This window comes from Colius striatus, chromosome 3 (genome assembly GCF_028858725.1).
Source record: "Colius striatus isolate bColStr4 chromosome 3, bColStr4.1.hap1, whole genome shotgun sequence".
Classification (NCBI taxonomy): Eukaryota; Metazoa; Chordata; class Aves; order Coliiformes; family Coliidae; genus Colius; species Colius striatus.
In genome coordinates this window covers 90,020,165-90,033,534 of record NC_084761.1, presented here as the reverse complement: position 1 = coordinate 90,033,534, position 13,370 = coordinate 90,020,165, and the positions used below count along the sequence as shown (strand labels likewise).

Here is a 13,370-nt window from a genome sequence, read left to right as displayed (position 1 = left end):
CAGAATTTACTCTGCTGTCTCTTGATTTCCCTGGTATTGTAATCTCATGGTAGATACTTATGTTATGGGCTCTGTCTAGACTTAAAAATACTAGAAGTGAAGCATCTTGCTGGCTTCTGTATACATTTATCTTGTGAAGTAATGAAACTGAAATGTATGTACTCAAAAGTATCAATTTATCAATATTTGGGAGGCAAAAAGCATACAGAATATGCAGTGAGCAAATGTATGTGTGTGTGTGTTTCTCTGTCAAGTGTGAATTTTTATTCTTCCTAAAATTGCTTCTTTTACATTTTCCAGACTTTTTTCTCCTTGTATATGAAGAACAGTCTAAACTATACGTATGCCCATATATGTGCATATTGGTTTTCAATACTCTCTTCCAATAATAGCTGAATCTTTAGCCAGTTACTGATTTTTGCTTGTCTGTTTCTGGCCTTAGGATATTTTTGGTGGCATGAATCGAAGAGACTGTATTGCGATCCAGTTTCTGATGCATGTCACAATTATATAATATACATTATATATTTTACACATATATTGCTTGCATATATATATATTTTATATATGAAAATGTTCTCAGTAGAATCTGCTAGAGAATAAATCCTAGAAGTTATCTCTAAACAGTTTCTGATTAGCCTTCAGTGACTCTCCAAATTTTCCTTGAAGGTGGGGGAAATCTGAATATCCCACTGAGTTTCTTCTGTTCTAAGTAAGGCTGTCCACGAAGGTTCTCTAAAATGAAGAATTGCAACATTGAATTAATTGCCCTTTTATTATTTCCTGAGTCTTACTAGCATTTAATACCTAAAAAAGTGTTTTGTGAGAAACTTTGATGCAAACTTAGAAAGTTGATTGCAAAAAATTCTTCAATAGATGAAGTGTCTAGGAAGCTTTAGAAGCTGCCTGTCCAAATTAAAAGAATGGAGTTTGAATGGATGATATTAAGCTTATGCTTAGTCTTGGGAACATGACTCTCTTGATATTTTGACACTGTGAGGTGGAATATAGCAAGGAGTCAGCATCAAGCTGCAGTGAGTAGTGATATGTTTTGCAGTTGTGGAGTTGTATGGCTGATACTGTCAGGGGAAGCTATCTTTCACTTAGGAGCATAAATTTGGGTGCAAGTTGGTGGTTCTTCCCACCAACATTTCAGTGTCCTGTAGAGAAAGTTTCTTATCTGTGAAATAAGAATTGCTGTTGTTAATATAAGTGGAATGGAGAGTAGGGAGAAAATGGATCTAAAGTGTATGGTTAAAATATTTGTATTATAGGTCTTTAACTTCACAACTTCTTTAGTATATAGGTCGAAACCGGAAAAGTTGTTTTTGTCACAGCCAAGAAGTCTTGGTGCCTCAGTTGCACTTGATGGCTATTAACTTTGCCTTTGTGTCATTCACATTTCTATTCTGTTTAATTTGTAGAGACCTGAAGCCTGAGAATATACTCCTTGATGACTGTGGTAAGTAAAAATAACAATTAATTTTGAAATCACTAATTACAAATCTAATGAATGCTGTGCTAGAAGTCAGAGGGATGTCTTCATGACAAAAGGGATCTGACTGAGAAAGGTTAACTTTAATTACTGAAGACAAAAAAGCCGCATAGAAAGTAGGGGGAAGTACTGGGTCTTTGTCGGAAGACAGGGATTGAGGGGTCAATTTCCCCCCTTAAAATGGCAACTTTTCCCCTTTTTGCTTCTCCGTCTCCCACCTCCCCTTGATTTAAAATGGCTGACACTTTTATATGGATTTGTTCTCTGTTTGCCTTTTCTCCAGCTATGGAAACATGTTTTGTTAGATGTCAGTGCAGAATTTTACATCATAAGCTGCAATGTTTAAGCAATATCAAAGATAATTATCTCTGTTTTAGCATTTCAGCTAAAACGGGTCTCATGGTCACTGATGCATGTGTGGCTGGAAGGAATCAAAGAAGTACAAACAGTATGAAGAAATGCTTGTAGTTTTTTGTTTTTCAAAAGCCAAATTAATATTCTTTAATTGCTTTGTATGAAATTTATCAGAACCTTTTGAATTCACCATAGAATATGTGCAATTACCTTCTAAGCTGTGGTGAATATTACCAGTTTGTTCTTGTAATTGCTGAATATTTCAGTTAAGGAAAAACTAGTTTGGAAGTAATTAACACAATATTTTTTTCAAGTCAGCATGTTCTGACTGATAAATTTCTAAAAAGGTGATTCTTAGTGGAAGTTACTTTCCAAGAGCTAAACTTTGCTAGACATCAAATGCATTCTTCAATTTTTCTCTCCAGCAATGTCTTGCAAAAGCTGAAGTCTTCTTTGAAGAAAACTGTAGCCTTGCAGGAGTGCATTAGAATGCTTTCTGTCTGCCAGGGATATTCTGAACTTGTTCCAGAGACAGAGGGGACTAATTAGAAAATCGCTTCAGGAGCTCAGATCCTGCATTTGAAAACGGGTTCATCAGATGTCAGGGAAGAGCATCTGAATGTATTTAAAATAGTATTTGCTGCTCAAGAGCATTATTTCCAACCAGTATACAGAGTGGCATTTGAGTTTCACTATTCTGTCTCCCCACCCCTTGATTGTCTATGACATGTAAATAATAAATTAATATGCTGTTAACTAACATAGATACTGTAGGGCTTTTTGAATGACAGAATATATGCGCAAAGGAGACGAGCATTGGAATAGGCTACTCTGAGATGGGACACAGTGTCTACAGTGTTAAATAAACTTAGTACTATGAGTATATGAATTTTTTGATGTTGAGTTGTTTTTTTTGAGGTGTGCTGCAAACATCTTCGGTTTGTGATGATACCTTATTATTTGCTGACTACAGATTATTTATTTTCATGTAAATAGGCCATATCAGAATTTCAGATCTTGGATTAGCTGTGCAGATTCCAGAAGGAGAAACAGTCCGAGGACGAGTTGGGACTGTTGGTTACATGGGTATGTAAAGTATCTTTTGCTAGTTATGTTTTACCAGAAAGTTTGCTTCTTTTCCAAAGAACTATATTGGGCCTGGATTGAATAATTAGAGTAGTCTAACTCTGGAATTTCTAGCTTTACACAAAACTTGAAGGAAGCACCTAATTTTTTTTTTTCTGGGGTTTGAAGAGATTTAGGGTCACAAGTAAGTAGATAAACTACTATGACAATGTATTTCTATTCATGCTTTGGAAAAATTCCATTCTTGATTTGTGAACAATACTCACCTTAAGTGTTGAAGAACTTAAGTGCTTCTCTTGGGTGTAAATAAAAGTGCTTGCTGTAGAAATTTTTCCTTCAAAGTACAGAGGAGTTGCGTAAAGCTCTCTGTACAGAGCCAGAAGAGTACCTTAGAGTTTTTCCCAATATTTCATTAGTAATTTTCAAGTGAATTGTCATGGTGCTTGCTTCTTTTTTTGTTTTGTAGCTCCAGAAGTGCTCAAAAATGAGAAGTATACCTTCAGCCCAGATTGGTGGGGTCTTGGATGCTTGATTTATGAAATGATTGAAGGACAGTCTCCGTTCAGGAGGCATAAGGAAAGAGTCAAACGGGATGAGATTGACCGGAGAGTGAAGGAAGACCAGGAAACATATTCAGACAAGTTCTCTGAGGAGGCAAAATCCATCTGCAAGATGGTGGGTGAAGAGACATAGAGGTTTGAAAATTAAACTTCTAATCCTTTTTAAGACATGAAGTACTTTAACATCTTAAATTGGAAATTGTGTAAGTCTGGAGTTCTTGAATCTTTCTTTGGTTGTGATGGAAGTTTGTGATTGAATTGTTCAGTTATCAAACTTTAAGGATTCCAAACTTTTTTCAAAATGAAAGAAGGCTGCATAAATTGATTTCTTTTCATCACATGAATGAAAAGTCAACTTTGATACTGCATGGGGAGAACTGGCAGAGTAGCGTACTAGTTTCCTTGCCTAAAAGAGTCTGTGAGACAACAGCTTTTTTTATCTTGCATGCTCTTAAATTTAAGAGATGCATATACACCTTTCTTTACTAGTTTGTGCAAAATACCTCCATTATTTAAGCCATTTGGAAAAAAAATAAGTCTCAATTTCCTGAAAGTAAAATCTACTGCCAAGGCTGCACTGTAAAATTTATTCAGTATGGCATCTATTGAAATATTTTCATGTTTGATTATAAATCTCCAAATGGTCTATATTGAGGGATTATCTTTTCTGCTGAAATCTTTTTGATCCAAGAACATTGTAGTTTATTCCAGTTCATTTTGATACCATCATAAAGACAGTGTATATAGATTCAGGGGTTTTTTGAATTGTGGGATTAAATGACTGAATTGGCCTTGTTTCTATATCTTTGCAGTTACTTGTTAAAAATCCAGGGGAACGACTGGGTTGCACTGAAGATGGAGCTGCTGTCGTAAAGCAACATCCTATTTTCAAGAATATTAACTTCAAGAGGCTGGAAGCTAACATGTTAGAACCTCCATTCTTGCCAGATGTAAGTAGGTGAGACAGATTTGATTAGTACCTAAAAAGGCAAGAACTGTCATAATTCTATGTCAGCAATCACATGAACTTCAGAGAAATCTTTGAAGTTAGTTAAATGGGCAGCAGAGTGCTGTTGTAGCTGTTGACAGGTAGTTGTTTTGTGGCATTTCATCTGAGATGACAAAACAATTTGCAATAGTGGTATTGTAAACATCAATGGGAGCTGGTTTCATAGCCCTTAAAAGTCTGCTGCCATAACTGAGATGTTGAACAAATGAAGATTAACTTTCAAGAAATTACTCTGAAGTTGAAAGGAGGGTGACAGAAGATGAATGAATTATGACAACCATTAAGAAATGCAGAGAAGTTGCATGCTGTTTTGGTTTTGATATTTTGTTTCTCGTACTTGCAGCCTGGATGGAATTATGCAGGTGCCTTATGAAGAGTACTGGTTTTACATTTCTGTTCTGTAGTATAGTGTAATTTGGTGGTCAGCAATGTAAAATATAAAATTGCAAACATTTTGCTCCTCTTGTACTCATCTAGGAAATTAAAAAAAAAAAAAAACCCAAACAACTAGATCAGAAAAACCCCCAAACCAAAACCTTAATGAAGCAATCTTGTCTTTTACTGCAGCCACGTGCCGTCTATTGTAAAGATGTCCTGGACATAGAGCAGTTCTCAACAGTAAAAGGAGTGAATCTGGATACTACAGACGATGACTTCTATTCAAAATTTGTTACGGGTTGTGTCTCAATCCCTTGGCAAAATGAGGTATTATATATTTCATAAAAGTTTCTTTTCTTTAGCACAGTAATAAAAGAGATTTAGTAAGGGATATAATTATAGTGGTAACTTTCTCTGTGAGATGTAAAGAAGTTTCTGCTTTGGTCTTTATTGCTGAGAGACTTCAGAAAAAAGAATTTCTCTAAACAGAACAACTTGCTAACAGATCTACGGTAAATGTGCATAAATAGAACCTGGCATCTTGTCATCATACATAGGGCATACAGAACAGTATTTCCACAGTGTGACTAGTATGACCACATTTTCCTTGTTCTTCTGTCACATGTTTATTCAATATTGCTGTTCACTGGAGAGAGACAGAACACTATTCAAAGTATTCAAAAGCAAATAGATGCAGTGCAAGCTGTTTGTGTATCATGCCTGTATATGAATAGAGTATTCAACTAACATAGTAATACAGAATGGTAGATGGACCTTCTCTAAAGTTTTAAACAAACAGTTCAGTATTAATTGAGTCAACTTTTTCACCTGCCTAGTGAATGAGTACTCTAGTATTCTGCATAGAATACTAGATTTTTGTTACCTCTGTATGCAGCTCAGTCCGTATTTAGGAAATTGAAATATTTATTATTTGAGAAACAACACTCAGTAACATCTAAAATTGTCATTCTTGCTATGCCTTCCCCATATTAAGAGATGTTAATAAGTTTCTGAAATTAGTGTTGTCTTGAATTCTATTAGTGTAATTTCTTTCTCAGTATGATCTTTTAAAATTTTCTTTAAAGTGTGAACATAAAAGATGAGAAATTTCTGAACAACTCAAAAAAGGATATTCCCTTTTGTTTCCTTTTTTCTCTTTTGCCTTTTTTATTTGCATTATGTTAAGGAGATTTGAAAGATGTTGTTTGACATAGGAAATCTTAACTAAGAAGCAACAAACTGTTAGGCTGTGGGAGAAATAAATGTTGCCTATGATGTGCTGTAATTCTGAATTTAGAATATGATACAGTCATAAAGAAGTGCACTGGAGCTTGATAACTGTAACCACACACAGAGGGTTGAGGTTGAAAGGAGTTAAGGAATTCTGGTGGTGATATTTCCTTCTCTTCAAAGGAGTAACTGTGCAGACTTCATTTTACATTTGTGCTTATTTTTCTTTAATTCAAATGACTGAGTTTTGCCCTCAAGTCTTTGCTCTCGGTCTTCTGTCATAATTTACAACAAAAACAGACCACATCTCTTCCTATTCTTCTTTATGCCCACTCTCCTACAAGGTGTAATCATTTGGTTGCATGCCCATTATGATAGATGTGGGTTAGCCACTCCCCCCCACCAGCATTTGCTGTTACTGTTGTGCTTTCTGCACCTTAGTGGTTGTGATTTTAATTATTTTGTTCTCTATGTATGCAAACACAAGAGTACTTCATAATCTCTTCAGAGACTATTGATTACATCTATTTTTTTTTCCCATGAAGTATTATCTTTTTTGTCTCGTTGCCTTAAGAAACATATAACATAATTAAAAATGTGTTTTGATAGAAGGCCCAAGCACCAAAATAATGTTTGAATTGTGATCAGACATCAGATGTTTGTGGGTTTTTTTCTTCAAGAGTAAAATTTGTCCCCTTGGTAAAAACTATCCCCCCACTACTATGCAGTTACAGTATTCTTCATCTTCTCCTGCTTAATGCCTACTTAATAAAGTTCAGTCCAGGATATGGAGATACTATATCTGATGGGCTAGGTTCCTCTGAAATGAGCAGAAAAGATGAAAGGAAAATCAATTTCTGGTTCTTAAAACTTCTGCTTATTGCATCATGGGCAGAAGAAATGCCTTACCAAAGCATGGGAGCATCTGAGTACTTACCTGCTTGATAATGCTGTTGTTGCTATTCTTCAGTTCATTGGGTGCACAAGGAGAGTTAATGTAGACTTTGTGCTTTCATTCATAGAGCTCTGGAGTACTGTGGTGTTTGGCTGATAAATTTGTAAATTGTTAAGTGTACCCAGACAGAGTAAATATATAATACATGAGAGGCTTTGTTTTGAGAGGCAGGTATGGATATTTCATTTATATTTCATGTATTTCAAAGATGATTGAAACAGGATGCTTTGAAGATATCAATGCATATGAAACTGATGGTACTGTGTCACCGGACAGAGAGAGGTCTCCTAAACCAAAGAGAGGCTTCTTTCACAGACTTTTTAGTGGAGAGGTAAGGACACTTCTTCTTGTTCATAAGGAACTTACCAGTAAGACCTTAAAATCCATTTAATTTTTTATATTATTTTGTGGTAGGAAAACCAAGTTGTTTGCTGAGTACAGAAACTAATGAAATTTGTTTTATTATGGCTATGCTCCTGCACTGTGTTTCAGAAATTGGCCATCCCAATAGTTCAAGGAGTTTTTGCTCCCTCAGCATTCTCTCTTCCTCTAGTGTCTGCTAGCTGTTACCTGGGTGTGTGCTGGTAATAGCTGTGCTATAGATCTTTCTTTCCTAAAGGTATTCATTTGGGTCTTGCTCCTTACAAACATTGCTAGGTTTTAATAAAAACTTCTGAGACTACTTCAGTGATGACTGAAGCCCTCTCAGTAGAAACTTAAATAAAATTGACTAATGACTTTGGAAATCAGTGTGGTGGAGCAATGCAACTCCTAGGACTCACTGCTTTAGAAAGTTAGGCCCCCAATGAATCATTCTAGTGTATTAAGCAAATTAAGTTAAAATATCCCCTAAATGAATGAAATGGGTGTGCAGTGTTACGAAACAAATGTTAAAATAACTTAGGTAATTTAATGCCTTTAGCACCTCAACATAATAGCTGATAATACACAGCCTTTTCTTATACACATCACTTCTTTAGTAAACATTTAAGAGGCGTATGAATTGAGTATTTACCACCTAAAATGCACGTGGCATATTGTGTAGGCTTATAGATTGTGAGAAAAAGGTGATTTGTAAAGGTTCTCAGCTAAAGATGTACACAATTCTTGCTTGTTCAGTATGCCTGCACTTAGAGTGGAATTGCAAAGCACGAGTATATTCCAGTAGAGAACACTTCTCTAGAAATGACTTTTGCTTTCAAGCAGAAATGGAACTTTTAAATTGCTAGGAGCATATCATTAAGTAGCCACAACAGGGCTGTGTATTAAAATTGCATGATATTTTTTGTTATCATCTGGTAATTCACCTCTCTAAAATGGGGCAATGCTAATGGAATGTATAATAGTACTATCATTTTTAGTTTACCCTTTCAAATTCACTTTTCCCCCCACTTACAGTAATGCAGTAGAAGGGAGGTTAAGTGTACTAATAATCTCACGTAGCTGAAATTAGAGCTTGTGTCTTACTGTACTCTTTTCTAGCTGAATCAGCATGATTCATACTGTCCCGAGATACAGTTCTATGCATTGAGAAAGAGTCCTAAAAAAATTAATATGGTTTGAGAGCCTTCAGTTGGCTTTGAAGTAACAAGGCTGCAGTTATTTGTATTGTGAAGTTTAAAGAAGGAAAGAATTTCATGTTAAATGAAACTTCAATAACATGAGATTTAGGGTTGGGTCATGGTTTCCTTTGATATTCGCCAACTGTTTAGTTAGTATGCAATAAAATGTGCTGGAAAAAAAAGAGCCACACCTCCCCCCCAAGCTTTTCAGTGCCCCATAAAAAACACAAACCAACAGTAGCAACTGAATTGTCTCTTTGTCTTCCGTTGCAGGTTTGCTTTAAATCTGACTGCAGTGATGATGAGCAGGAGTCCTCCAGACTTTAAATCATTTTACTCTCATCAGAAAGGATGAGGAAAAAAATGTTTTATATCTCTGTAGCAAAGTGTATTATATATATTTTTTATCTGAGTTCAAGAATTTTTGTACATTTGTACTTCATTTGTTTTAAGATGTATATTTTCACTAAAGCTTAATTGTACAGAAAAGCAATGAGTGCCATTTGAGTGAGTGTGTTTCTGTATGTATTTGATTTTTCTTGGTTTATTTTTTTTTCCCCAATGGGATGATTCTAGAAATACTAAAAGGATTTTCAAGCACAGAAATATCTATGGCAACAATGTAACATGACTTGTAAAAGTCTTCTTGTTCATCAGGATCTGTATTAGCAGTTTTCTTAACAGTAAAAATACTATACCGCTAGATTTCATGATTCTGGTATTATCCAGCAGCGTGGCAGTGCTATTAGCTAATGTATCTCTCAAGCAACTTCTAAGGAGAAAATGGAATTCAGTGCACTGTGGCCAGCTATTATGAATTGCTGTTCACTATCTTTCTCTGTAGAATGACTTTCTGTATTTCTATAGATAGAGAATTTTTAACATCTAGCTTAATCCTGTAACAAACTGAATTTACCCCTCTCTTACCTTTTCTACCCTCTTGTTTACAGATCCTCTCCATACAGTTTCTTGGCTTGGATCATGCAAGTAGACTAATGCCAAAATTTTATAACTCTATTTTGAGTACTTTCTTGTCTTTACTGAAAGGATTACTTCTTACCTGTGGGGCCAACTTCATTTTTTTTCCTGTAAATGAAATTGTTTACGACTCCACGTAGGATGTTATAGTTTTGTAATGGGTTAAAAACAAAGCCTGTGCTCATCTAACTAACTTCCTTGCTGCTTCTTATGTTGTAATAAGCAGTGTTGTAGACTTGACAGCAATCACTGCCACTGAGGGAAGGACAAGGGTATAAAGGATCAAATTTTATTATGTAAATAATCTTTCCTTATAATCTTAAAAAACGTAAACATTAAAACCTGCCTTAATGATTGCTCAACACAGATGTGGGAGTTATAGTTCTGGTTACCTGATGTTCAGTAGTAGAGCTGCTTGAAAGCTTGTCAAAGTTCCATTCCTCTGGATTCAGATATGCCACACTATCTTTTAATTTTGTGAAATTTCTGATAAAACTATTAATCTTTGTATGAGAATGAATTTAGGGAATACATTTCATTAAGAGCCTCTTCTGTTTTTAAAATTTGAGTTAGGCACTTGAAATATAATGGAGTGCTCTTGGATTTGGAGACATGACTGTTCTTACATATTTTGTTCTCTATTGAGATTTGTTTCCCCTGAGCATGCATTGGTTTTCCTCTCAAATCTCTAGAGCACCAACCAGGCCACACATGTATTGTACACACAGAGCAACTGAATACCCCTCTACCTCAAATAGGTTTCTGCTTGTAATCTGCAGACCCAATGGAAGAAACATAAGGTGCTTCTGAGAAACTCAAAAGATACATTTGATACCCAAGCCTATCATCAGGTTTTAATTCGTGTCTCTAATGACAAATGTCTTAATATGTTAGAATTTGAAACAAGTTGGGAAACAGAATCCTATTGGGAATCCTACTGGGACTGAGTGGGTGTCTATCTGAAATTGTTCCTCTTGGTTATTGTGCCACAGAAATGAGGAATGAGATTCTCTTCCTGTGTTTACAGTGGATTATTCCTAATGTCTGAACAGCACAGAGGACGGCAAAATGACTGCCTTAAATACAAAGGGAGAAATTGGCAGAGGGAGAGTTTGCATTAATTACTGGAAAATAGACTGATGCAATAGTGAAGGGATGATCTTTGTAGTGATCTTGACAGAAAGATAAATATCTGAAGTAAGGGTGTTAGCTGAAACCATTATGTGCAAGACAATGAGCTGGCATAGTCTGACCTGACCTACTTTATTATATACCATGGTAATAGAAGGACTCTTAAGAAGATGGGAATGGAGAAAAATGGAAGTAACAGAAATGTTTTATGGATACCTACCTGGTTGGAGAAGTCATGTTTCTCTGATTAAGGGGTTTAATTTTATAAGATCTTAGGTTTGGTGTTCTGAGGCAAAGGTGACACTTAAAATAGGGGGTGATAGTCTGGGTTTAATGCCTGCTTGGAGCAACTTGAGATTTGGGCAAGAACACTGGACATAAGCTGAGTGATTTTTAGGAGGAAAGCACAGCAGTTTCCTTTAACGAATCAAAAAAAAATCCAAAAGTCTATTGATCATGTATTTCAAATTTTCTTTTCATATTGGAGGGGGAGTGATCTCAATTTAAAAAACTAACCAAACAAGCAAACATTTGTTTATTTTTAAGTGATGAGACTTAACATTTATTCTTTAGGGATCTGTGAGTAGAAAAAGGCTAGATGAAGAGAAAAGGGAAGTTGTTCCTAAGAAGTGGTTATTTATACTTCTTTGGACAAGGAACTCCAACTATGCAAAAAAAAGTGGAGGATTTGTTTGTATGAAGCTTTACTTAGTTTAATTTCACAGGTTTTTTTCTTCTCAATAGTACTGTTGAATTGGTGTTGAGCATGTACATGTTTGCAGGATTAGGACCTAAATTCTGTTGCTTTTGCAGGAGGTGGTGTTTCGTTTTTCCGCAGTAAGCTCAAGGTGATATTTTTCAACCATAAGCTTGTCCTGTTGGGCTAGAAACATACCACATAAGAAGAACTAGATATTATCTAGTGTGAATCCCCTAATAAATTAGAGAAGACAAGAAACTGGAATGATCAGTGTAACTCCTAATACGGTACATGGAGATTAAGATGTTATGCTGTTTAATCTAAGGTGACTAACATTGGTTAAATGTCTTTACCAGAGTATTAGTAGTTTGGAGATGCAATGTGAAAGTGTGGGAAGGGTAAGGAGAAGGGAGAACACCTGACATCCAAGTATTGGGGTGTGATGAATTTAATACGAAGTTTGCTCTTGATTTGTGTAGGACACAATAGAGACAAGTGGGGCACACGGCAGGTTGTGTTTACTGATTCTGTAGCCTTTTACTTCTATTAAGCTGTTTAAAAAAAAATGAAGGTCATTCAACGTGACTTCATTATACCTTCATTATATAAATCAGATTCTAGACTCTTATATTAGAAGGCTTTAATAGCAATGAGACAATCTAACAGCCTGATTGATTTCTTCTACTGGTGCAACATATGGAAAGATCTGTGGAATTCCATGGAGTTACTTGTGTGAGATCAACCCTCCTGTTCTGTGGCTTGTGTTTCCAAGCATTTGTGTATATAAGTCTTAATGCCTGCTTGTGCATACTTCATGAGTCTATATATTTAGCTCAAAGTGCAGAAACTGTGAAACAATGTACCAGTATCTTACTGGTTTACTTAAAGCTTTTGAATGTTGTGACCTAACAGAATAGAATCTTCATGCCTCAGGGTTGTTCTCTTTCAATTAATAAAGTCATCATCTTTTTTTTTTTCTCTGGAGGGGTAGTGTTTGTACTGGAGATGGTGTTATGTTTCTGGATTATAACAACAACAAAGCAATCTCAGTTGAAAAAATGAGTACTTAAAAATAATACTGTATAATAATAATTAGGGGGAAAAAAAACCCTGTGGTATTTCCATAAGAGAGTACTGGTGACAGATTTTTAGCCTTTAACAGAAAAGGTTGTATGGCTTTTTTTTTTTTTCCTCCAAACCATTCTTAAAACAATAGATCTGAAAGTTTTTTATTACAAAAAATAATTATCTCAATTTCATAATGAAATGATGCCTAATTTAAGAAATCAATGGTAGGAGCTATTAAAGCCAACTAAAAATCCAGTTTTGGAATTCACTTCAATCTTTTTTCAAACAATACTGCCATGAGGAATTTCTCATTGTCATTTCTACAAATGGAGAATACTTGTTTACAAGTTACTAAAATAAGCCATCAGCAGTAATACTGTTTTGCTTTGGTTTACAATTTAGCATTGCACTAATTTAACGTTGGAATTTTCACCTTCACTCAGCATAGACTGTCAGAAAATATTTCTCTATGGGAAGTACTCAAAATTGGATTAAACTATAGAAATGAATGGAAAGCATCTTTAAACTAATTTTATGTTGACTTTGATTTTAATTACCTGCCTGGCTCATTTTGATGATGATGATGATGCCTCTTCTGCCAAATGTACAATTCCTGGTTTGTTTGTTTGTTTTATTTCATAATTGTTCTTTTGCACATTAGATATTGGGAACTTTTCCTCATGTTCCACATGTGTCCCAAGCAGCAGAATTCTTTCTGAGTATAGCAAAGCTAACTGTTAAATGTGATGTATTATTTCTGGTATCTCCAAACCACTGAACTGTTCTTGTATGAGCTGTTTCCCTGGATGTTCTAGCATTGTTATTCCCGAAATAAAAGCAAAACACTGCCGCATATCTTATCCA

At 35.3% G+C, this 13,370-nt stretch overlaps 1 protein-coding gene across 3 annotated transcripts in view; it reads left to right on the top strand.

Moving 5' to 3' along the window:
• GRK4 (G protein-coupled receptor kinase 4) overlaps positions 1-13,370 on the top strand; it is a 41,890-nt gene extending 28,520 nt beyond the window's left edge. For 2 of the 3 annotated variants that reach the window (XM_061992651.1, XM_061992653.1), the window contains exons 10-16: positions 1,425-1,462; positions 2,846-2,935; positions 3,402-3,610; positions 4,308-4,445; positions 5,072-5,209; positions 7,276-7,398; positions 8,903-13,370. In XM_061992651.1, coding sequence (XP_061848635.1) covers positions 1,425-1,462; positions 2,846-2,935; positions 3,402-3,610; positions 4,308-4,445; positions 5,072-5,209; positions 7,276-7,398; positions 8,903-8,956 — 790 coding nt within the window. In that variant the 3' untranslated portion in view covers positions 8,957-13,370. Of the gene's footprint in view, positions 1-1,424; positions 1,463-2,845; positions 2,936-3,401; positions 3,611-4,307; positions 4,454-5,071; positions 5,210-7,275; positions 7,399-8,902 lie in introns of those variants that run through there. The other variant, XM_061992654.1, reaches the window with a different exon arrangement.